The sequence below is a fragment of the Aethina tumida genome, chromosome 3 (genome assembly GCF_024364675.1).
Source record: "Aethina tumida isolate Nest 87 chromosome 3, icAetTumi1.1, whole genome shotgun sequence".
Taxonomy (NCBI): Eukaryota; Metazoa; Arthropoda; class Insecta; order Coleoptera; family Nitidulidae; genus Aethina; species Aethina tumida.
In genome coordinates this window covers 1304122-1330965 of record NC_065437.1, presented here as the reverse complement: position 1 = coordinate 1330965, position 26844 = coordinate 1304122, and the positions used below count along the sequence as shown (strand labels likewise).

At 24.2% G+C, this 26844-nt stretch overlaps 1 protein-coding gene across 1 annotated transcript; it reads left to right on the top strand.

Annotated features, from left to right (window-relative positions):
• Positions 1 to 22310: 22310 nt before the first annotated feature.
• LOC126264962 (uncharacterized) lies at positions 22311 to 23021 on the top strand. The gene is made up of 2 exons (XM_049964823.1): positions 22311 to 22423; positions 22489 to 23021. Exons 1-2 carry the CDS (start codon positions 22402 to 22404, stop codon positions 22965 to 22967), a joined length of 501 nt encoding a protein of 166 aa, XP_049820780.1. The 5' UTR covers positions 22311 to 22401; the 3' UTR covers positions 22968 to 23021.
• Positions 23022 to 26844: the final 3823 nt, after the last annotated feature.

Below are 26844 nucleotides of genomic sequence, written 5' to 3'. Positions count from 1 at the left end.
TATAAATGTCCCTTTCTAAATTGGAACAAAATCTCAGTAAACTATGACGACAATAGAACGTGTGATATTTTAATTTATGACTTGAAACTCCACTGTAAGAAATAAATATATGAATGTTCCTTACTAAATTAAAACAACACCTCAGTAAATTATAATGACACCAGAACATGTAATATTTTTATTTATGACTTGAAATTTTACTGAAACAAATAGATATATAAATGTCCCTTTCTAAATTGGAACAAAATCTCAGTAAACTATGACGACAATAAAACGTGTGATATTTTAATTTATGACTTGAAACTCCACTGTAAGAAATAAATATATGAATGTTCCTTACTAAATTAAAACAACACCTCAGTAAATTATAATGACACCAGAACATGTAATATTTTAATTTATGACTTGAAATTTTACTGAAACAAATAGATATATAAATGTCCCTTTCTAAATTGGAACAAAATCTCAGTAAACTATGACGACAATAAAACGTGTAATATTTTAATTTATGACTTGAAACTTTACTGTAAGAAATAAATGTATGGATGTTCCTTACTAAATTAAAACAACACCTCAGTAAATTATAATGATACCAGAACACGTAATATTTTAATTTATGACTTGAAATTTTACTGAAACAAATAGATATATAAATGTCCCTTTCTAAATTGGAACAAAATCTCAGTAAACTATGACGACAATAAAACGTGTAATATTTTAATTTATGACTTGAAACTTTACTGTAAGAAATAAATGTATGGATGTTCCTTACTAAATTAAAACAACACCTCAGTAAATTATAATGACACCAGAACATGTAATATTTTTATTTATGACTTGAAATTTTACTGAAACAAATAGATATATTAATGTTCCTTTCTAAATTGGAACAAAATCTCAGTAAACTATGACGACAATAGAACGTGTGATATTTTAATTTATGACTTGAAACTCTGTAAGAAATAAATATATGAATGTTCCTTATTAAATTAAAACAACACCTCAGTAAATTATAATGATACCAGAACACGTAATATTTTAATTTATGACTTGAAATCTTACTGAAACAAATAGATATATTAATGTTCCTTTCTAAATTGGAACAAAATCTCAGTCAACTATGACGACAATAAAACGTGTAATATTTTAATTTATGACTTGAAACTTTACTGTAAGAAATAAATGTATGAATGTTCCTTACTAAATTAAAACAATACCTCAGTAAATTATAATGACACCAGAACATGTAATATTTTTATTTATGACTTGAAATTTTACTGTAATAAATAGATATGTATATGTTTATTTCTAAATTGGAACAAAATCTCAGTAAACTATAACGATAATAGAACGTGTAATATTTTAATTTATGACTTGAAACTCCACTGTAAGAAATAAATATATGAATGTTCCTTACTAAATTAGAACAACACCTCAGTAAATTATAATGATACCAGAACACGTAATATTTTAATTTATGACTTGAAATCTTACTGAAACAAATAGATATATAAATGTTCCTTTTTAAATTGGAACAAAATCTCAGTAAACTATGACAACAATAAAACGTGTGATATTTTAATTTATGACTTGAAACTCCACTGTAAGAAATAAATGTATGAATGTTCCTTACTAAATTAAAACAACACCTCAGTAAATTATAATATCAGAACACGTAATATTTTAATTTATGACTTGAAATTTTACTGAAACAAATAGATATATAAATGTCCCTTTCTAAATTGGAACAAAATCTCAGTAAACTATGACGACAATAAAACGTGTAATATTTTAATTTATGACTTGAAACTCCACTGTAAGAAATAAATATATGAATGTTCCTTACTAAATTAAAACAACACCTCAGTAAATTATAATGATATCAGAACACGTAATATTTTAATTTATGGCTTGAAATCTTACTGAAACAAATAGATATATTAATGTTCCTTTCTAAATTGGAACAAAATCTCAGTCAACTATGACGACAATAAAACGTGTAATATTTTAATTTATGACTTGAAACTTTACTGTAAGAAATAAATGTATGAATGTTCCTTACTAAATTAAAACAACACCTCAGTAAATTATAATGATACCAGAACACGTAATATTTTAATTTATGACTTGAAATTTTACTGACACAAATAGATATATAAATATTCTTTTCTAAATTGGAACAAAATCTCAGTAAACTATGATGACAATAAAACGTGTGATATTTTAATTTATGACTTGAAACTCCACTGTAAGAAATAAATATATGAATGTTCCTTACTAAATTAAAACAACACCTCAGTAAATTATAATAATACCAGAACACGTAATATTTTAATTTATGACTTGAAATTTTACTGAAACAAATAGATATATAAATGTCCCTTTCTAAATTGGAACAAAATCTCAGTAAACTATGACGACAATAAAACGTGTGATATTTTAATTTATGACTTGAAACTCCACTGTAAGAAATAAATATATGAATGTTCCTTACTAAATTAAAACAACACCTCAGTAAATTATAATGATATCAGAACACGTAATATTTTAATTTATGGCTTGAAATCTTACTGAAACAAATAGATATATTAATGTTCCTTTCTAAATTGGAACAAAATCTCAGTCAACTATGACGACAATAAAACGTGTAATATTTTAATTTATGACTTGAAACTTCACTGTAAAAAATAAATATATGAATGTTCCTTACTAAATTAAAACAACACCTCAGTTAATTATAATGTTACCAGAACATGTAATATTTTAATTTATGACTTGAAATTTTACTGACACAAATAGATATATAAATATTCCTTTCTAAATTGGAACAAAATCTCAGTAAACTATGACGACAATAAAACGTGTGATATTTTAATTTATGACTTGAAACTCCACTGTAAGAAATAAATGTATGAATGTTCCTTACTAAATTAAAACAAAACCTCAGTAAACCATGATGATACTAAAACATGTAATATTTTAATGTATGACTTGAAATCTTAGTGACACAAATAGATATATAAATGTTGCTTTCTAAATTGGAACAAAATCTCAGTAAACTATGACGACAATAAAACGTGTAATATTTTAATTTATGGCTTAAAACTGTAACAAAACATATATAAATGATTCCTATAAGGTTAAAAAAATCTCTACAAATTATGATGATAAATAGGTCATATATTTTTTTTAATTTATGACTGTTAAATCATTAAAACTAAATGATTAAAATATATTAAATCAAATTATTTGTGATCCTCACAACCATTATTCACCTACTTACTTCGAAGGTAAAATGCATAAAGTATATCGTGTTCAGTTCTTTTCGCCAAGAACACTAATATCGTTTCAGGATGACCATTAATCTTGTTAAAATTAATCTGATTCCGTAATCATGGTGCAATATATCACTGACCAAGTATGTGTATAAGAAATCAATTTCAGTGTCAAGAAGGCTCACTTTGAAAGGTCAACAAGAAAGCTAACCTAACTCGAACTGTAATTAATATAACTGAGATAAAAAATCACCCCTATTTCTCCAACATCGACCCACCAATTTCTTTTTCGTTTATTTATTTACTTTATAAGTGTTTTAGTATTTATTTTATGTATACTATTGTCTGCCCAAATTGTCCAACTAACTATTAACTTTTAACAAGTATTAAATAAAAATAAAAGATAAAATTATAGAGTCTTAAAACTTTAAATTACATAATTAAATCAAATACTTCCAAACAGTAATTAGTTAGAGTTGTGAAAAGTAGCTGAAACGGAACGTCTGAAGTTTCAGCCTCTGGAGGTATTTTATTTCGCTGTTTTCAAGGTTGATTTAATTATGTTAAATATTCTAAGGAGAAAAGAGATGTCTGAAGTATGTGCCAAAGTAACAACTTATCATAATTAGGTGCTCCAGATTTTTTCTTTCATAAAACAAGATAATTGTATTTTGTTTAATATGGCAAATTTGCTTTTTATATTTATATTTAAATTTAAATTTAATTTATAAGGGATGAAATTTATCGTCATTTGTATTTGATAATTTTATTGTTTATTGTTGTTATTTTATAATTAATTTTACATATTTTATTATTGATAACGAATAAATGCAATTTTAATAAATTTGTTTATCGTTCACAATAACAGTTGAATGCACTGATATGAATTTATAATTAGACACTGTCATTATTTGAATTTTCATAATATACATTAAATTAAATTTTGCTATATTGTTATTTTTATTACTTTAACAATGCACACATACATATATTTATAAATTAACACAAAAATCAATGGATTAGTAACCAAATTTAAAAAAAAAAAATATTTACGAAGCATTAACATGAAAATAATTAGATTAACACAGTTACATAATGTATAAGGAAACAATTACAAATTACAAAGACAAATTATGTTTGTGGAAAGTTTGCAAAATGATAAATAATTCACATCCCCTAGACAGTATTCGAATATCGAATCACATGAGAATACCTAGACAGATTTATCATATTAAATCTTCAGAATATTCTCAAACTTAACCAAAATTTCCTTTAATTTAATTAATAATCTACACTTCTCAATTATGCACAACTAAACATTTAAAATAAGACAAGAAAATGATTATTTTTAATGAGCTAAAACCAATTTATCAGCTATAATTAGTTAAATATTTAATGCTGATGAAAATGAGGATAAGTACAGAAATAAAGATATCTTTTGAGAACAATAAAATACCAAAAAACAAAGACCTAATTTAAGATATCTCTAAAGTGCTTATGTCATTAGAAATTCTCTATCTGCTCTAGTTTTTGAGATACACATTAATTGAATTTAATTTTTATAAGAGGCATAAGTAAAAAGTAAGTAAAGTGTCTGTGTCTGTGTTTTTTTCAGAGTTTGAATTCAATTTCTTCTAAAATATTTTTATTCCATTTTTATATAAATATTTAACAAAATTAATAATTTTCAGTAAATTTAATTAGTATAATTTTTATTTATCCAGTTAAATTAATACATTAATAAACGAGTAAAACGTTTTATGGTAATACAATTCGGGTTTCATTAAATATATATTTATTTAAAATGTTTAAATAATTTAAATAGCAATTATCATTTTAACATAACAGAATTAGATTTTAGAATAGGACTATCGCAATAATTCACAAACATAATAGGCCCATTCTGATATAATAACACATTTATCTGGTTTATTGTGGGGATAAAATGGTTTTATTATGACAAACGAATATTGTATCCATTATTTTCTTTAGCATTTATGTAATTCTCTATTCAAATGTCCGCTCCATAAACTCTTTCATACCTAAGTGGGTATAGGTACGCACCGAAAATACAATTCGACCGCCCTAATTCAGAAAGAGCCACCCCAAATGAGTGCCTAGGTGGAACATTTCAAATATTTTCGCCGGACGAAAAATTAAAACGGCTCCGTTCGATTTCAATTCGTCCACCCCCCATTTATTATTTATTTATTAAAATGCCGGTTAATAAAAGTGCGCCGGACCGATAAACATTTAATTAGTCCGTCCAACCCTTTTTCAAAGTTCACGTGGCCAATTGTTCCGAGATAAAATTTACGCAGTTTCATTTAATTTCATCCCTTTATAACAATTTAATTTACATTTGAAAACGTCCGGCAGTTTTCTTTAATTAAACAATGTTTTTTTTAGTCAGTTGGACAATTTCGTTTTGTTTTAAATGGAAGTTACATATAATATGTCCCAAATTACTCATTTTTACAGTAACAAGTATTTTAGGATTATCTTCTTATTTTCTTTACTTTTAGACACTTTGTTGTCCTTGAAACATATCTCCATTTCTTTATTCATGACTTTTATCACAATTAAATTAAAATAGTGTATATCTCAAAAAATAGAGCTAACAGGCAAAATCTGATGATATTTTTGGAATCAGCACATAAGAAGTATCCTCAATTTGTTCTTTACTTTTAGATATTCTGTTGTCCTCGAAAGATATCTCGATTTCTTTACTCATGACTTTGATCAGAAATAAATTAAATTAGTGTGTATCTCAAAAATTAGAGGAGACAGACAAAATCTGATGACATTTTTGGAAGCACCACATAAGAAATATTCTGAATTTGTTCTTTACTTTCAGACATTTTGTTGTCCTTGAAAGATATCTCCATTTTTTTACTCATGACTTTTATCACAATTAAATTAAAATAGTGTATATCTCAAAAAATAGAGCTGACAGACAAAATCTGATGACATTTTTGGAATCAGCAAATAAGAAGTATCCTTAATTTGTTCTTTACTTTTAGATATTCTGTTGTCCTCGAAAGATATCTCGATTTCTTTACTCATGACTTTGATCAGAAATAAATTAAATTAGTGTGTATCTCAAAAATTAGAGCAGACAGACAAAATCTGATGACAATTTTGGAAGTACCACATAAGAAATATCCTGAATTTGTTATTTACTTTTAGACACTTTGTTGTCCTTGAAAGATATCTCCATTTATTTACTCATGACTTTCATCACAATTAAATTAAAATAGTGTGTATCTCAAAAAGTAGAGCTGACAGACAAAATCTGATGACATTTTTGGAATCAGCAAATAAGAAGTATCCTTAATTTGTTCTTTACTTTTAGATATTCTGTTGTACTCGAAAGATATCTCGATTTCTTTACTCATGACTTTGATCAGAAATAAATTAAATTAGTGTGTATCTCAAAAATTAGAGCAGACAGACAAAATCTGATGACAATTTTGGAAGTACCACATAAGAAATATCCTGAATTTGTTATTTACTTTTAGACACTTTGTTGTCCTTGAAAGATATCTCCATTTATTTACTCATGACTTTCATCACAATTAAATTAAAATAGTGTGTATCTCAAAAAGTAGAGCTGACAGACAAAATCTGATGACATTTTTGGAATCAGCAAATAAGAAGTATCCTTAATTTGTTCTTTACTTTTAGATATTCTGTTGTCCTCGAAAGATATCTCGATTTCTTTACTCATGACTTTGATCAGAAATAAATTAAATTAGTGTGTATCTCAAAAATTAGAGCAGACAGACAAAATCTGATGACAATTTTGGAAGTACCACATAAGAAATATCCTGAATTTGTTATTTACTTTTAGACACTTTGTTGTCCTTGAAAGATATCTCCATTTATTTACTCATGACTTTTATCACAATTAAATTAAAATAGTGTGTATCTCAAAAAGTAGAGCTGACAGACAAAATCTGATGACATTTTTGGAATCAGCAAATAAGAAGTATCCTTAATTTGTTCTTTACTTTTAGATATTCTGTTGTCCTCGAAAGATATCTCGATTTCTTTACTCATGACTTTGATCAGAAATAAATTAAATTAGTGTGTATCTCAAAAATTAGAGCAGACAGACAAAATCTGATGACAATTTTGGAAGTACCACATAAGAAATATCCTGAATTTGTTATTTACTTTTAGACACTTTGTTGTCCTTGAAAGATATCTCCATTTATTTACTCATGACTTTTATCACAATTAAATTAAAATAGTGTGTATCTCAAAAAGTAGAGCTGACAGACAAAATCTGATGATATTTTTGGAATCAGCACATAAGAAGTATCCTCAATTTGTTCTTTACTTTTAGATATTCTGTTGTCCTCGAAAGATATCTCGATTTCTTTACTCATGACTTTGATCAGAAATAAATTAAATTAGTGTGTATCTCAAAAATTAGAGGAGACAGACAAAATCTGATGACATTTTTGGAAGCACCACATAAGAAATATTCTGAATTTGTTCTTTACTTTCAGACATTTTGTTGTCCTTGAAAGATATCTCCATTTTTTTACTCATGACTTTTATCACAATTAAATTAAAATAGTGTATATCTCAAAAAATAGAGCTGACAGACAAAATCTGATGACATTTTTGGAATCAGCAAATAAGAAGTATCCTTAATTTGTTCTTTACTTTTAGATATTCTGTTGTCCTCGAAAGATATCTCGATTTCTTTACTCATGACTTTGATCAGAAATAAATTAAATTAGTGTGTATCTCAAAAATTAGAGCAGACAGACAAAATCTGATGACAATTTTGGAAGTACCACATAAGAAATATCCTGAATTTGTTATTTACTTTTAGACACTTTGTTGTCCTTGAAAGATATCTCCATTTATTTACTCATGACTTTCATCACAATTAAATTAAAATAGTGTGTATCTCAAAAAGTAGAGCTGACAGACAAAATCTGATGACATTTTTGGGATCAGCAAATAAGAAGTATCCTTAATTTGTTCTTTACTTTTAGATATTCTGTTGTACTCGAAAGATATCTCGATTTCTTTACTCATGACTTTTATCAGAAATAAATTAAATTAGTGTATATCTCAAAAATTAGAGCAGACAGACAAAATCTGATGACAATTTTGGAAGTACCACATAAGAAATATCCTGAATTTGTTATTTACTTTTAGACACTTTGTTGTCCTTGAAAGATATCTCCATTTATTTACTCATGACTTTTATCTCAATTAAATTAAAATAGCGTGTATCTCAAAAAGTAGAGCTGACAGACAAAATCTGATGATATTTTTGGAATCAGCACATAAGAAGTATCCTCAATTTGTTCTTTACTTTTAGATATTCTGTTGTCCTCGAAAGATATCTCGATTTCTTTACTCATGACTTTGATCAGAAATAAATTAAATTAGTGTGTATCTCAAAAATTAGAGCAGACAGACAAAATCTGATGACAATTTTGGAAGTACCACATAAGAAATATCCTGAATTTGTTATTTACTTTTAGACACTTTGTTGTCTTTGAAAGATATCTCCATTTATTTACTCATGACTTTTATCACAATTAAATTAAAATAGTGTGTATCTCAAAAAGTAGAGCTGACAGACAAAATCTGATGACATTTTTGGAATCAGCAAATAAGAAGTATCCTTAATTTGTTCTTTACTTTTAGATATTCTGTTGTACTCGAAAGATATCTCGATTTCTTTACTCATGACTTTGATCAGAAATAAATTAAATTAGTGTGTATCTCAAAAATTAGAGCAGACAGACAAAATCTGATGACAATTTTGGAAGTACCACATAAGAAATATCCTGAATTTGTTATTTACTTTTAGACACTTTGTTGTCCTTGAAAGATATCTCCATTTATTTACTCATGACTTTCATCACAATTAAATTAAAATAGTGTGTATCTCAAAAAGTAGAGCTGACAGACAAAATCTGATGACATTTTTGGAATCAGCAAATAAGAAGTATCCTTAATTTGTTCTTTACTTTTAGATATTCTGTTGTACTCGAAAGATATCTCGATTTCTTTACTCATGACTTTGATCAGAAATAAATTAAATTAGTGTGTATCTCAAAAATTAGAGCAGACAGACAAAATCTGATGACAATTTTGGAAGTACCACATAAGAAATATCCTGAATTTGTTATTTACTTTTAGACACTTTGTTGTCCTTGAAAGATATCTCCATTTATTTACTCATGACTTTTATCACAATTAAATTAAAATAGTGTGTATCTCAAAAAGTAGAGCTGACAGACAAAATCTGATGATATTTTTGGAATCAGCACATAAGAAGTATCCTCAATTTGTTCTTTACTTTTAGATATTCTGTTGTCCTCGAAAGATATCTCGATTTCTTTACTCATGACTTTGATCAGAAATAAATTAAATTAGTGTGTATCTCAAAAATTAGAGCAGACAGACAAAATCTGATGACAATTTTGGAAGTACCACATAAGAAATATCCTGAATTTGTTATTTACTTTTAGACACTTTGTTGTCTTTGAAAGATATCTCCATTTATTTACTCATGACTTTTATCACAATTAAATTAAAATAGTGTGTATCTCAAAAAGTAGAGCTGACAGACAAAATCTGATGACATTTTTGGAATCAGCAAATAAGAAGTATCCTTAATTTGTTCTTTACTTTTAGATATTCTGTTGTCCTCGAAAGATATCTCGATTTCTTTACTCATGACTTTGATCAGAAATAAATTAAATTAGTGTGTATCTCAAAAATTAGAGCAGACAGACAAAATCTGATGACAATTTTGGAAGTACCACATAAGAAATATCCTGAATTTGTTATTTACTTTTAGACACTTTGTTGTCTTTGAAAGATATCTCCATTTATTTACTCATGACTTTTATCACAATTAAATTAAAATAGTGTGTATCTCAAAAAGTAGAGCTGACAGACAAAATCTGATGACATTTTTGGAATCAGCACATAAGAAGTATCCTCAATTTGTTCTTTACTTTTAGATATTCTGTTGTCCTCGAAAGATATCTCGATTTCTTTACTCATGACTTTGATCAGAAATAAATTAAATTATTGTGTATCTCAAAAATTAGAGCAGACAGACAAAATCTGATGACAATTTTGGAAGTACCACATAAGAAATATCCTGAATTTGTTATTTACTTTTAGACACTTTGTTGTCCTTGAAAGATATCTCCATTTCTTTACTCATGACTATTATCAGAACTAAATTAAATTAGTGTGTATCTCAAAAACTAGAGATGACAGACAAAATCTGATGACATTTTTGGAATCAGCACGTTAAATATATTTTAAAATATTTAGTACTTCAATTATAGAAACATGTTAAATATTTAAATAAATAATGATATCTATAAAAGTGAACAAAAATGTGTAGGATTATCAGAGAATTTTAAGTAGCCATAAATTATAAAAGAAATTAAACTCAAACGTTAGAAATTGTTTTTTTTATTATTATAGTTAAACTGTAAGTGAAATAAAAATACTGATTTTATTAAAAAAATTGGGGTCTGAATATTTCTTTACTAAATTAATTCTGATAATTTGAAACCTAAGTAATTATAAATAAATGTTAATTTACAGTTTAATGTATCAATTTGAGTGAGTAAAATAAAAATATTGACCATAATGGAAAGTATTAAATATGACAGTGGAAGTTTATTTTATTTGAAACAGCTAATTATTAAACAGAATTTGTTTTATTCCTTTTTTAATTTACTAATTTAAGAATGTACTTCAAAAATATTAATTTTATATAAAAATATTTACTTTTATTAAATTAATTTTGATTAAATATTAAAATATATTAAATAAAATGGAAGAAAAATGCGTGGAATTTCTTCAGTCCCCCATCAAAGACAAATCATAAAAGAAACAGGGGCGTAAACGTTAAAATACCTAATCAAAATACCAAATTCCAAGTGAAAAGATAGTGAATTTATTTCCATATTAAATTTCGGCCATGTTTGCAGTGCAAATAATAAAATCGTTAGGCTAAAATATAATTCCCCCCACAAGTAGTGACTTTGCCCCAGTGTTTGCATAGCAAACACAAATAGTGGAAAGACAAATAAGTTTTTACGTGCCCACCTTAAACTACTTTCAATCGGAATCGAATCTAATAATGGTGAAGGTGTTTGAATAACTTAAATACACATTGGAAACGAACAAAATGGAAAAAAATTCAAATCCTCTCCCGATAATTACATATTATTACGTGGGGGTACGTAATCGTCGACGAGCCCAAAACCAAATAGTTTCAGCTGTAACCGGTGAATAATTAAGGAGATTTGTTTTTAATTATCTGAGCATTTGAGGCGTCACTTTTTCCATTAATCGAAAACACTTTGTAGTCCAGAACACAATAACCAGGTTTGAAATCTCTAAGCCCTTCCGTTTAAATTCCTGCCGGCTTCTAAGGAGTTTGTCTTTCATATTTCAAAGGACGTTTCGTTAGATTTGTTTTAAGGCCCGTTATTGCGTTCCCATTTGATGTTTTATAACGTGCACGGTAAAATAACAGAGAAACATTGTCTAAATACAGACGGGAAATTAAATTAAATTTTTAATGACTCGCAAAAGGCCTTTTGTTACACGTCTGACTTCTCTTTTGAAATAATTCAATTTATTAAGATGTCTCGTCATAAATTCCTCCAAAAGTGTAATTTAATTCAATTTTTATTTATGTTTTTTTTTTTCTTTATTTTATTTACACTTGTTACTGCGAATTTTAATTAAACAAATTAATCTCCCAAATTCGAATTTCAGATTTAATTGAGTCGTTAAGTATTATTATTTAAATAGAATTAATATGTAACTAATTAATACTATATTAAACTTTATTTATGTAGTCTGGGGTACTTTGATGCTTTATTAAATTCGCATGAGTTATGATTAAGTTAATTAAATTTATGAATGAATTAAATGAAATACGTTAATGAATGAAAAATGATTTTATTTGCCATATTTCATCAAAATGAATGAATGAATGAATTGCTAAATTATGACATTAATTACCTTATTTTTATGTGGTATATCAATAAAATACAATATTATATAAATAAAATGTATTGAAATATATCTTCTAAAGATTCATGAATGACTTGAAAAATGAGTGAATTAATGAAAAGTTGTGATACTATTTACCTTATTCATATTTTTGTATTTTGTATCTTACAATACAATTTTTATTTTGGAAAAAATTGATTGAAATATGACGATTTTTAATAAAATATAAAATAATATAAAATTTATTAACTGCTTCTAATATATCTTCTAGAGAATAATGAATGAAAGGAAAAATCAATAAACTGATAAAAATTTGTGACAGTGGTTGTGTTAATTATACTTTTGTACGTTGTAATTTAAATAAAATACAAAATAATATACAATAATAATTTATTACATAAGTTACTCCAAATATTTCTTCTAGAGAACAATGAATGGAAGAAAAAATCAACGAACTGATAAAAATTTGTGACAGTAATTGTCTTAATTATACTTTTTTACGTTGCATTTTTAATAAAATACAAAATAATATACAATAATAATTTACTAAATAAGTTACTCCTAATATTTCTTCTAGAGAACAATGAATGGAAGAAAAAATCAACGAACTGATAAAAATTTGTGACAGTAATTGTCTTAATTATACTTTTGTACGTTGTATTTTTAATAAAATACAAAATAATATACAATAATAATTTATTCAATAAGTTACTCCTAATATTTCTTCTAGAGAACAATGAATGGAAGAAAAAATCAACGAACTGATAAAAATTTGTGACAGTAATTGTCTTAATTATACTTTTGTACGTTGTATTTTTAATAAAATACAAAATAATATACAATAATAATTTATTCAATAAGTTACTCCTAATACTTCTTCTAGAGAACAATGAATGGAAGAAAAAATCAACGAACTGATAAAAATTTGTGACAGTAATTGTCTTAATTATACTTTTGTACGTTGTATCTTTAATAAAATACAAAATAATATACAATAATAATTTATTCAATAAGTTACTCCTAATTTTTCTTCTAGAGAACAATGAATGGAAGAAAAAATCAACGAACTGATAAAAATTTGTGACAGTAATTGTTTTAATTATACTTTTATAGGTTGTACTTTTAATAAAATACAAAATAATATACAATAATAATTTATTAAATAAGTTACTCCTAATATTTCTTCTAGAGAACAATGAATGGAAGAAAAAATCAACGCACTGATAAAAATTTGTGACAGTGGTTGTGTTAATTATACTTTTGTACGTTGTAATTTAAATAAAATACAAAATAATATACAATAATAATTTATTACATAAGTTACTCCAAATATTTCTTCTAGAGAACAATGAATGGAAGAAAAAATCAACGAACTGATAAAAATTTGTGACAGTAATTGTCTTAATTATACTTTTGTACGTTGTATTTTTAATAAAATACAAAATAATATACAATAATAATTTATTCAATAAGTTACTCCTAATATTTCTTCTAGAGAACAATGAATGGAAGAAAAAATCAACGAACTGATAAAAATTTGTGACAGTAATTGTCTTAATTATACTTTTGTACGTTGTATTTTTAATAAAATACAAAATAATATACAATAATAATTTATTCAATAAGTTACTCCTAATATTTCTTCTAGAGAACAATGAATGGAAGAAAAAATCAACGAACTGATAAAAATTTGTGACAGTAATTGTCTTAATTATACTTTTGTACGTTGTATTTTTAATAAAATACAAAATAATATACAATAATAATTTATTCAATAAGTTACTCCTAATATTTCTTCTAGAGAACAATGAATGGAAGAAAAAATCAACGAACTGATAAAAATTTGTGACAGTGGTTGTGTTAATTATACTTTTGTACGTTGTAATTTAAATAAAATACAAAATAATATACAATAATAATTTATTACATAAGTTACTCCAAATATTTCTTCTAGAGAACAATGAATGGAAGAAAAAATCAACGAACTGATAAAAATTTGTGACAGTAATTGTCTTAATTATACTTTTGTACGTTGTATTTTTAATAAAATACAAAATAATATACAATAATAATTTATTCAATAAGTTACTCCTAATATTTCTTCTAGAGAACAATGAATGGAAGAAAAAATCAACGAACTGATAAAAATTTGTGACAGTAATTGTCTTAATTATACTTTTGTACGTTGTATTTTTAATAAAATACAAAATAATATACAATAATAATTTATTCAATAAGTTACTCCTAATATTTCTTCTAGAGAACAATGAATGGAAGAAAAAATCAACGAACTGATAAAAATTTGTGACAGTAATTGTCTTAATTATACTTTTGTACGTTGTATTTTTAATAAAATACAAAATAATATACAATAATAATTTATTAAATAAGTTACTCCTAATATTTCTTCTAGAGAACAATGAATGGAAGAAAAAATCAACGCACTGATAAAAATTTGTGACAGTAGTTGTGTTAATTATACTTTTGTACTTTGTATGTTTAATAAAATATAAAATAATGTACAATAATAATTTATTAAATAAGTTACTCCTAATATTTCTCATAGAGCTCAATGAATGGAAGAAAAAATCAACGAACTGATAAAAATTTGTGACAGTAATTGTTTTAATTATACTTTTGTACGTTGTATTTTTAATAAAATACAAAATAATGTACAATAATAATTTATTAAATAAGTTACTCATAATATTTCTTCTAGAGATCAATGAATGGAAGAAAAAATCAATGAACTGATAAAAATTTGTCAGTAATTATCCCAATTATGCTTTTGTAAGTTTTATTAAAAATACAATATAAAAGTTTATAGAACACATTGCATCAAATAATTCTTCTAGATAATGATGAATGGAATGGAAAATGAATGAAATAATTCTTCTAGATAACTATGAATAAATGGAAAATGATTGAAATATTGAAGAATTATGCTACTAATTGTCTTATTTATACTTTTGTACGTTGTATTTTTAATAAAATACAAAATAAAAATTTATAAAACACACTACACCAAATAATTCTTCTAGATAATGATGAATGAAATGGAAAATGATTGAATTAATAAAGGATTGTGTTATTAACTATCTTATTTATACTTTTATAGATTGTATTTTTAATAAAATACAATAGAAAATTACATAAAAATTTATAGAAGACATCACATAATTCTTCTAGATAGTGGTGAATGGAATGGAAAATGAATGAATTAACGAAAAATTGATTATTATATTTATATTCTTCATGTTTCTTTAATAAAAATGAAAATGTATGAAACAAATCCTTTCAAATACTCTTTTTAGAAATCAATAAAATGCATGAAAGAATGAAAAAGTATGTGGCCTGTTTTTAATAAAATCAGTTAAGCATTAAATATTTAATCCAGTAAACGGAAACGCGTCCGATTATAAATAAAGTGCGTTCTAATTTACGACGATAATAAATTATAAAGGAAATAACTAAGGCGAACGAACAAAAAACAAAAAAAAAAAAAAGAAGAAAATGCATGAAACGTTGTGTGAGTGAGGCATCCGGTTTTTCCGCAATTTTCCTCCGACTACTCAATATTACAAAATTATGAGTGTTTCGCCGTTCCGCCATTCTTTATACGTCGCCGACACTCTTGTTCGATTAATTAAATTTCCTCATGTAAACACGATTCCGTGTCGTCCGACATAACGGCTTTCTCTGCTGCGGATGTAATTTATTAGCCTCGTCGGGTTTCACACACAACTTTCAAACACAATATTTAATAAAATAATACAAGTGCAAAACGAGAGGAGTCGCCGCGACATCGACGAGTGTAATTAAGGCCGTTTAACCGGCGCAAAAACAAAAACGAAATTAGATAATTGCAAATTTAATTGCAGTGCTTAAGGCCCGATGGATAAATGCAGTCGGCATAAATTCCTCTGCTCATAAATCAGCGTGGAGAGGAGCACAGATGCCGGTTACCCGATAATTCACGTGAGAAGTCCCATTAACATCCATATTTTCAGGTAGTAAACTCAGCATTTTTACCACCGACGCACCCCCGGGGACGATAATCTATCGGGGATTCACATAAAACCGCATTTGCATTTGCGTTCGGTGTTTAATTAAAGATTAATGTGACCGTGTAACGGTTACATTTTAAGTCCACTTCGTTTTAGTAACTTAGTGAACTTATTAGTTAACTAGTTATTTTTTTAAATGGTCACACCAATGTAATTATTACACAGTTACTTCGATTTTCAATTAGGACCGGCAAATCCTATAAAAGTTGGGAACAATTTAATTTCTATTTGAATTAAAGCAAACTACTTTAATTTCGCTTACTGTCGAAAACAACGTGCCAAACAAACATTACTTACCCATTAATTTTCTATTGGATTTAATTAACAGTAACCCAAACGTTAAACATATTTATTATAATAATAATAATAAAGATAATTTACACGTATTTCTTTGAGGATAAATATTATTTAAAATATATAATTTAAATATTTCTGTTACTTTTCTTAATTAAAGAAATATTTTTCTCCATATTTATAATAGATAATTTACAGATAAAGATTACTTTTTTATGAAAAATTATTATTTCTCCTCATTTTTGTTGAAAAATTTCTTTATTTCTTTTCATTTTATTATACTAAATTAGTAAATTTACTATTTTAAATATTTATCAATAGAAGTTTTCTATTTGGAGACAATTTACAATTATCTTTTTCCAAGATAAAGATTACTTACACCATAAATTTTTTTAATAAAATTTAATATTTCCGTTCATTCTGTTATATTAAATTAGTAATTTTACTATATTAAATGTTTATCAATAGAAATTTTCTATTTGGAGACAATTTACAATTAACTTTTTTCAAGATAAATATTACTTAATCCATATAATTCAGATTTAAAAAAAAAATTAATATTTCTTTTCATTTTGTAATATTAAATTAGTAATTTTACTATATTAAATGTTTATCAATAGAAATTTTCTATTTGGATACAATTTACAATTATCTTTTTTCAAGATAAAGATTACTTAATCCGTATAATTAAGATTTTTTTAATAAAAATTAATATTTCTTTTCATTTTTTTATATTAAATTAGTAATTTCACTCTATTAAATGTTTATCAATAGAAATTTCCTATTTGGAGACAATTTACAATTAACTTTTTTCAAGATAAAGATTATTTAATCCATATAATTCAGATTTTTTTAATAAAAATTAATATTTCTTTTCATTTTTTTATATTAAATTAGTAAATTCACTCTATTAAATGTTTATCAATAGAAATTTCCTATTTGGAGACAATTTACAATTAACTTTTTTCAAGATAAAGATTACTTAATCCATATAATTTAGATTTTTTTAATAAAAATTAATATTTCTATTCATTTTTTTATATTAAATTAGTAATTTTACTATATTAAATGTTTATCAATAGAAATTTCCTATTTGGAGACAATTTACAATTATCTTTTTTCAAGATAAAGATTACTTAATCCATATAATTAAGATTTTTTTAATAAAAATTAATATTTCTTTTCATTTTGTTATATTAAATTAGTAATTTTACTATATTAAATGTTTATCAATAGAAATTTCCTATTTGGAGACAATTTACAATTAACTTTTTTCAAGATAAAGATTACTTAATCCATATAATTTAGATTTTTTTAATAAAAATTAATATTTCTATTCATTTTTTTATATTAAATTAGTAATTTTACTATATTAAATGTTTATCAATAGAAATTTCCTATTTGGAGACAATTTATAATTATCTTTTTTCAAGATAAAGATTACTTAGTCCATATAATTCAGATTTTTTTAATAAAAATTAATATTTCTTTTCATTTTGTTATATTAAATTAGTAATTTTACTATATTAAATGTTTATCAATAGAAATTTCCTATTTGGAGACAATTTACAATTAACTTTTTTCAAGATAAAGATTACTTAATCCATATAATTAAGATTTTTTTAATAAAAATTAATATTTCTATTCATTTTTTTATATTAAATTAGTAATTTTACTATATTAAATGTTTATCAATAGAAATTTCCTATTTGGAGACAATTTATAATTACCTTTTTTCAAGATTACTGAGTCCATATAATTAAGATTTTTTTAATAAAAATTAATATTTCTTTTCATTTTGTTATATGAAATTAGTAATATTACTATATTAAATGTTTATAAATAGAAATTTCCTGTTTGGAGACAATTTACAATTATCTTTTTTCAAGATAAAGATTATTTAATCAATATAATTAAGATTTTTTTAATAAAAATTAATATTTCTATTCATTTTGTTATTTTAAATTAGTAATTTTACTTTATAAAATATTTATCAATAAAAATTTCATATTTGGAGACAATTTACAACTATCATTTTCTAAGATAAAGATATAATTTAGATTTTTTTGATAAAAATAAGCTTTTTTTTCAATTTTTTATATTAAATTAATAATTTTACTTTATTCAATTTTTATGAATTAAATTTCTATATTTGGAGACAATTTCTAAATTTATTCTCTTAAGATAAAAATTATTTAACACATAATTAAGATTTTTTTAAATAAAAATTAATATTTCTTTTAATTTTTTAACATTAAATAAATAATTTTATTTTATGAAATTATTATTAATAAAAATTTCATATTTGGGGATAATTTAGAATCTTTTTTCAAGATAATGATTTTTATAATATAGAATTTTTTAATATAAATTAATATTTCGTTTCATTTTGTTATATTAAATTAATTTTTTTTATAATAAACTAAGATTGTTTTATAAATTCTATAATTTTTTATGAAAATAAAATACCGTGTTTTATCTTTTCCTTATTAAAAGAACATAATATAAAATATACAATTAATTAAAACCTATTTAGCCCCATTGTTATTCCGAAAACATTAGTGTCATTCATTTAAACACCACAAAAAATTGGTGGTGGTGTTAATTAATTTCTGCGGCGGTACATTATTGTATATTTATTTTCGTGCTTTCCGCCCCAAACCCACCCTCATATTTTATGTATGATGGACACTGGATAGCAAGTGATTTTAATTTTTGGCAGCCCATTTAAATTTTCGTTACGGCCAAACGATCCGGATGAGCCAATTATCGATTGGGTGCGGGGGTGAACTCATTATAAATTCGTAAATAAAACCGGCCAAATGTGTAATGCGACAATATTTAAATTTTCAATTTTTCCACGTGTCAATGTTAATCGAAACATTTTTTATTTGTGCTAAGGTGTTTTTACCTTTCAAGTAGATAGTGGTCTTACAAACGGAAATAGTAAAAGATAACAACCATTATTTCTGTATAAATTAAGGAACTGTAAGAGTTTGTGACAGAGAAGTTAAAATGGCGACGGTAACAACAAAAGCAAACGGTGAGTACACATAATTAATGCTTGCTCGAACCATACATGCTTGTTAATCTGCAGAAGCTCCTCTGGTTCATCCACGGATTGGCTGTTGGATTGAAACGACCACAAAATGTCTTCCACCTGTTTTTTTCGTGGCTGGAAAAGATAAAAATGGATCAGTCGCCGTCATCAGAACTCGTTACAACAATAAGTTTGTAATTGGTAAATACGTTGAAGGTTGGGGACCCTTCGTTCCAGACGGGGAGGCTGAAGTACATCTAGATGACGATCACATTTTTGAAGTCTTCTGTCACTCGCAATTAAGATGAGAAAGGTGGGATGGGAAGGTGCCTGCATATGCCTTTGTGGCTGGTCATAACGAAGACGGGAGGGAGCTTTATATTGGGAGGACGACTGCTGATGGCCACACAGTTGTCGGAGGTATCCGGGACAATGCATTATATTATACGTGGAAACAAAGTGTTCACAAGAGCAACACCTTCGAAGTTCTGGTTCTGGACTTTTGCACACACTTTAAACAGTGTCTTGCCTAACATCATCTTCATCAGTACTTGCCTACCATGAGCCTCACTAAACAATTGGTATTTATATAATCCTAATTCTATTGTATTAAATTAATAAAAGTTTCATATTTGAAGACGATTTACAGTTTCCTTCTTTTAAGATAAAGATTACTAACATATAAAATTCAGGTTTTTTTTAATAAAAATTAATACTTGTTAGTTTTGGTATTTTAAAATAATAAAAATTTCATTTTATTAATAATCTATCAATAAATATTCCATATTTGGAGACAATTTACAATTTTTTTCCTTTAAGATAACGATTACTTACAAATATAATTCAGATATTTTATGAAAATAAAGATTATTTAACGTAAATAATACAGTGTTTTTTTAATAAAAATTAAATTTTTGTTTAGTTATTTTAAAATAATAGTTTCATTTTATTAATGATTTATCAATAAATGTTTCATACTTGGAAACAATTTATAATTTTCTTATTTTAAGATAAAGATTACTAACATATAAAATTCACGCTTTTTTAATAAAAATTATAATTTTTGTTAGTTTTGGTATTTTAAAATAATAATAATTTCATTTTATTAATGGTCTATCACTAAAAATTTCATATTTGAAGACAATTTACGATTTTCTTACTTTAAGATAAAGATTACTAACATATATAATTGAGATTTTTTTTAACAAAAAATAATATTTTGTTATTTGAAATTAATATTTTCATTTTATTAAATGTTTACTAATAAAATTTTCATATTTTGAGACAATTTACAATTTACAATAAAGATTACTAACAGATATAATTAAGATATTCTCAATAAAAAATAATATTTTTGTTACTTTTGTTGTTTTAAATTAATAATTTCATTTTATTATCTGTTTATCAATAAAAGTTTCATATTTGGAAACAATTTTCAATTTTTTTCTCTTAAGGCAAAGATTACAAACATATCTAATGTTTGCTAATAACATTTTCATATTTTGAGACAATTTACAATTTTCTTTCTTTAAGATAACGATTACTAACATATATAATTCAGATATTTTCAATAAAAATAATATTTTTGTTACTTTTATTGTTTTAAATTAATAACTTTATTTTATTAATTGTTTATCAATAAAAGTTTCATATTTGGAAACAATTTTCAATTTTCTTCTTTTAAGACAAAGATTACAAACATATCTTATTCTTTTTTTATTAAAAAAAAATATATTTTTGTTGGCATTGTTATTTTAAATTAATAATTTCATGTTATTAAATGTTTAACAATTAAATTTTCATATTTGGAGACAATTTACAGTTTTCTTCTTTTAAGATAAAGATACTAACATATATAATTTACATAATTTCAATAAAAAATAATATTTTTGTTACTTTTATTGTTTTAAATTTATAATTTTATTTTAATAATTGTTTATCAATAAAAGTTACATATTTGGAAACAATTTTCAATATCCTTCTTTTGAGATAAAGATTACAAACATATCTTATTCATTTTTTTATTAAAAAAAAATATATATTTTTGTTGGCTTTGTTATTTTAAATTAATAATTTCATGTTATTAAATGTTTACCAATTAAATTTTCATATTTGGAAATAATTTACAATTTTCTTATTTTAAGATAAAGATTACCACATATATAATTGAGATTTTTTTAACAAAAAATAATATTTTTGTTATTTGAAATAAATATTTACATTTTATTAAATGTTTACTAAGAAAATATTAATATTTTGAGACAATTTACAATTTTATGTTTATTACAAAAATTTTCCAAGTTAGTGACTTAATATTTATTCGTTCTAAGTTAAAATTTTAATATAGATTCTGTAATATTTTAATAGAATAAGTTTTCTAACTCACTACATTAAATGTTTATCAATAAAACTTCCTGTTTTATGGATTTAAATTAAATTAAATAGCCGGTCAAATATGTAATGCGATAATATTTAAATTTTTAAATTTTGCACATATCAGTATTGTCCACAAAATAATCAAAACATTTTTTGTTCATAAGAAAATATTATTTGTTTTGTCACATTTTATTTGTGTAAGATGTTTTTATTTTTTAAGTAGATTAGCGGTCTCACGAACGGACATTGTAAAAGATAACAACATTATTTCAGTATAAATTGAGAAACTTCAAAAGTTTGTAATAGAAATATAAAAATGGCTACAGTAACAACAACTGGTGAGTACACTTAATTAATGTTTGCTTAAACAATTATGGAACTTTAAGCATTGGTTAATTTGCAGAAGCACCAGTCGTTGATCAACGAATTGGCTGTTGGGTGGAAACGAACTTAAAATGTCTTCCACTTGGTTTTTTCGTGGCCGGAAAAGATCATGATAGATCAGTCGGCATCATCAGAGGTCATTATAAAAACAAGTTTTATATTGGAAAATACGTTGAAGGCTACGGAGTCTACATTCCAGACGGAGACACTGAAGTAAATATAAAGCTAGACAAGGATCACATTTTTGAAATCTTGTGTGACTCCAAATTAAGTTGGGACAGGTGCGGTGGGAAGGTGCCTGCAAATGCTTTTGTAGCTGGTCACACCGAAGACGGGAAGCAGCTCAATATTGGAAAGACTAATATGAAAGGTAACACAGTTGTGGGCTGGATTCAGTACAATTTGTTATATTATACGTGGGAGGGTACGACTTACAATATCGCCAACTTTGAAGTTCTGGTTCCCAATTTTTGTGTAGAACATAGACAAATTAACTAAAAAATTGTTTATTTTGTAATAATTACATTTTATTAAATCAACAAAAGTTTCATATTTGGAAACTATTTATAATTTCCTCCTTTTGTTATATTAAATTAATAATTTCATTTTATTAATTGTTTAACAATAAAAGCTTCATATTTAGAAATTTTCTTCTTTTAAGATAAAGATTACTAACACATATAATTAAGATTTTTTTAATAAAAAATATTTTATTTGTTAATTTTGTTATTTCAAATTAATAATATCATTTTATTAAATGTTTATCAATAAAATATTCAAATTTGGAGACAATTTACAACTTTCTTCTTCTAAGATATAGATTACTAACACATATAATTCAGATTTGTTCAATAAAAAATAGTATTTTTGTCCGTTTTGTTATTTTAAATTACTAAATTCATTTTATTAATTGTCTATCATTAACAGTGTCATATTTGGAAACAATTTTCTATTTTCTTCTTTTAAAACAAAGATTATTAACTTAACAAATTAGATACTTTTAATAAAAAATAATATTTTTGTTGATTTTCTTATTTTAAATTAATAATTTCATTTTATTAAATGTTTACCAATAAAATTTTAAAATTTGGAGACAATTTACAATTTTCTTCTTTTAAGATAATGATTACTAATATAAGTAATTCAGATTTCTTTAATAAAAAGTAATATTTATCTTCGATTTGTTATTTTAAATTACTAATTTCATTTTATTAATTGTTTATCAATAAAAGTTTCATATTTGGGGACAGTTTACAACTTTCTTCTTTTAAGATAAAAATTACTAACATATATAATTCGGATATTTTTAATAAAAAATAATATTTTTGTTGGTTTTGTTGTTTTAAATTAATAATTTCATTTTGTTATATTCTTACCAATAAAATTTTCATATTTGGAGACAATTTACAATTTTCTTCTTTTAAGATAAGGATTACTAACATATATAATTCAGATTTCATTAATAAAAAATAATATTTTTGTTGACTTTATTATTTTAAATTAGTAATTTTATTTTAGTGAATGTTTACCAATAAAATTTTCATATTTGGAGACAATTCACAATTTTTTCTATTAAGATAAAGATTACTAACAAATATAATCCATATATTTATTAATAATTAATAATATTTTTGTTGATTTTGTTATTTCAAATTAATAATTTTATTTTGTTCAATGATTATCAATAAAATTTTCATATTTAGAGACAATGTACAATTTTCTTCTTTTGAGATAAAGATTACTAACATATATAAATCAGATTTTGTTAATATAAATAATAGTTTTGGTACAATATATGAAATTAATAATTTTATTTTATTAATTGTTAATCAATAAAAGTTTGATGTTTGAAGAAAATTTACATATATATTTAAAGATATAGATTACTTAACACATAATTTGAATTAAATAATGTAAATTAATGTTTCTATTATTAATTAAATTAAAATTTTTATTCACTCAGTGTTTATTAACAAATTCACCCCATAATAATAGATAATTTACAATTATTTTTCAAAATAAAGATAATTTAAAATATATATTACAAATTTCGTAAAATAAATTATTGTTAGTTATAATTTTTTATTAACTTAATATTTTTAATTAACTAAATGATTCTTTTTAAGTTAAAATTCCTTAATATTTTAATAAAGTATAATTTTTCTTACTTCTTTTAGTAGTAAAATTAATATATTCAGAAAATTAAATGTTTATCAATAAAATTATTTGTTTTCTGAATATCAAATTGGATTAAAAATCCGGACAAATATAAAATGTGACAATATTTAAATTTAGAATTTTTGGACGTATCAGAGTTGGCCACAAAATAATCAAAACATTTTTGAAAACAGATTTTTTCTTTATAAGAAAATATTATTTGTTTTTGTTACTTTTTATTTGTGTAAGGTGTTTTTATATTTTAAGTAGATAGTGGACTTACGAACGGAAATTGTAGAAGATAACATCCATTATTACAGTATAAATTAAGGAACTGAGAGTGTTAATAACAGAGATATAAAAATGTCGACAGTAACAACAAAATCAAACGGTGAGTACACATAATTAATGTTTGCTCAAACCATTATGGGACCTTAATTTATACATACATGTTTGTTAATTTAAAGAAGCACCACTCGTTCATCAACGAATTGGTTGTTGGATTGAAACAGACTTTAAAACTCTTCCACCTAGTTATTTCGTGGTTGGAAAAGATCTTAACAGATCAGTTGGCATCATCAGAACTCATTACAAGAACAAGCTTTATATTGGAAAATTCGTGGAGGGCTTAGGAGTCTACTTTCCTGACGGCGACACTGAAGTAAAGATAAAGAAAGATAAAGATTTCGTTTTTGAAATCTTTTGTCACTCACAATTACGATGGGAAGCTTGGAATGGGAAGGCCCCTCCATATGCTTTTGTAGCAGGTCGTACCGAAGATGCGAAAGAGTTTTATATTGGAAAGACAACCATCGCAGGTAACGTAGTTGTGGGCGGGATCCGGGACAATATATTATATTGTACGTGGGGTAAAGCTGTTTATAAGAGCAACACCTTTGAAGTTCTGGTTCTGGACTTTTGCACACACCTTAGAGACTGTCTTGCCTGACATTATCTTCATCAGTACTTGCTTACCACGACCCTTCACTGATTAAACAATTGGTTTTTATATAATAATAATTTTATTGTAATAAATCAATAAAGGTTTCATATTTGGAGACAAATTACAACTTTCTTCTTTTAAGATAATGATTACTAACATAAGTAATTAGGATTTCTTTAATAAAAAGTAATATTTTTCTTCGTTTTGTTATTTTAAATTACTAATTTCATTTTATTAATTGTTTATCAATAAAAGCTTCATATTTGGGGACAGTTTACAACTTTCTTCCTCTAAGATAAAGATTACTAACATATATAATTCAGATATTTTTAATAAAAAATAATATTTTTGTTGGTTTTGTTGTTTTAAATAAATAATTTCATTTTGTTAAATGCTTACCAATAAAATCTACATATTTGGAGACAATTTACAATTTTCTTCTTTTAAGATAATGATTACTAACATAAGTAATTTAGATTTCTTTAATAAAAAGTAATATTTTTCTTCGATTTGTTATTTTAAATTACTAATTTCATTTTAATAATTGTTTATCAATAAAAGCTTCATATTTGGGGACAGTTTTCAACTTTCTTCTTTTAAGATAAAGATTACTAACATAAATAATCAATTTTTTTTTAAACAAAAATATTTTTTTTGTTGATTTTGTTATTTCAAATTAATAATAACATTTTATTAAATTTTTTCCAATAAAATTTTCATATTTGGAGACAACTTCCAATTTTCTTCATTTAAGATAATGATTACTAACATATATAATTCAGATATATTTAATAAAAAATAATATTTTTGTTGGTTTAATTGTTTTAAATTAATAATATTTTTTTTTTAAAAGCTTACCAATAAAATTTTCATATTTGGAGACAATTTGCCATTTTTTTCTTTTAAGATAAAGATTACTAACATATATAATTTAGATATTTTTAATAAAAAATAATATTTTTGTTGGTTTTGTTGTTTTAAATTAATAATATCATTTTGTTAAATGTTTACCAATAAAATTATCATATTTGGAGACAATTTACAATTTTCTTTTTTTAAGATAATGATTACTAACATAAGTAATTCAGATTTATTTAACAAAAAGTAATATTTTTCTTCGTTTTGTTATATTAAATTATTAATTTCATTTTATTAATAGTTTATCAATGAAAGCTTCATATTTGGGGACAGTTTACAACTTTCTTCTTTCAAGATAAAAGATTACTAACATATAATTCAGATATTTTTAATAAAAAATAATATTTTTGTTGGTTT

Excerpts from the sequence above, each read along its gene's own strand:
- LOC126264962 (XM_049964823.1), top strand. The coding sequence starts at position 22,402 with ATGGCTACAGTAACAACAACTG. Across the intron at positions 22,424-22,488 it reads GGCTACAGTAACAACAACTG|AAGCACCAGTCGTTGATCAA; the intron begins GTGAGTACACTT and ends GTTAATTTGCAG.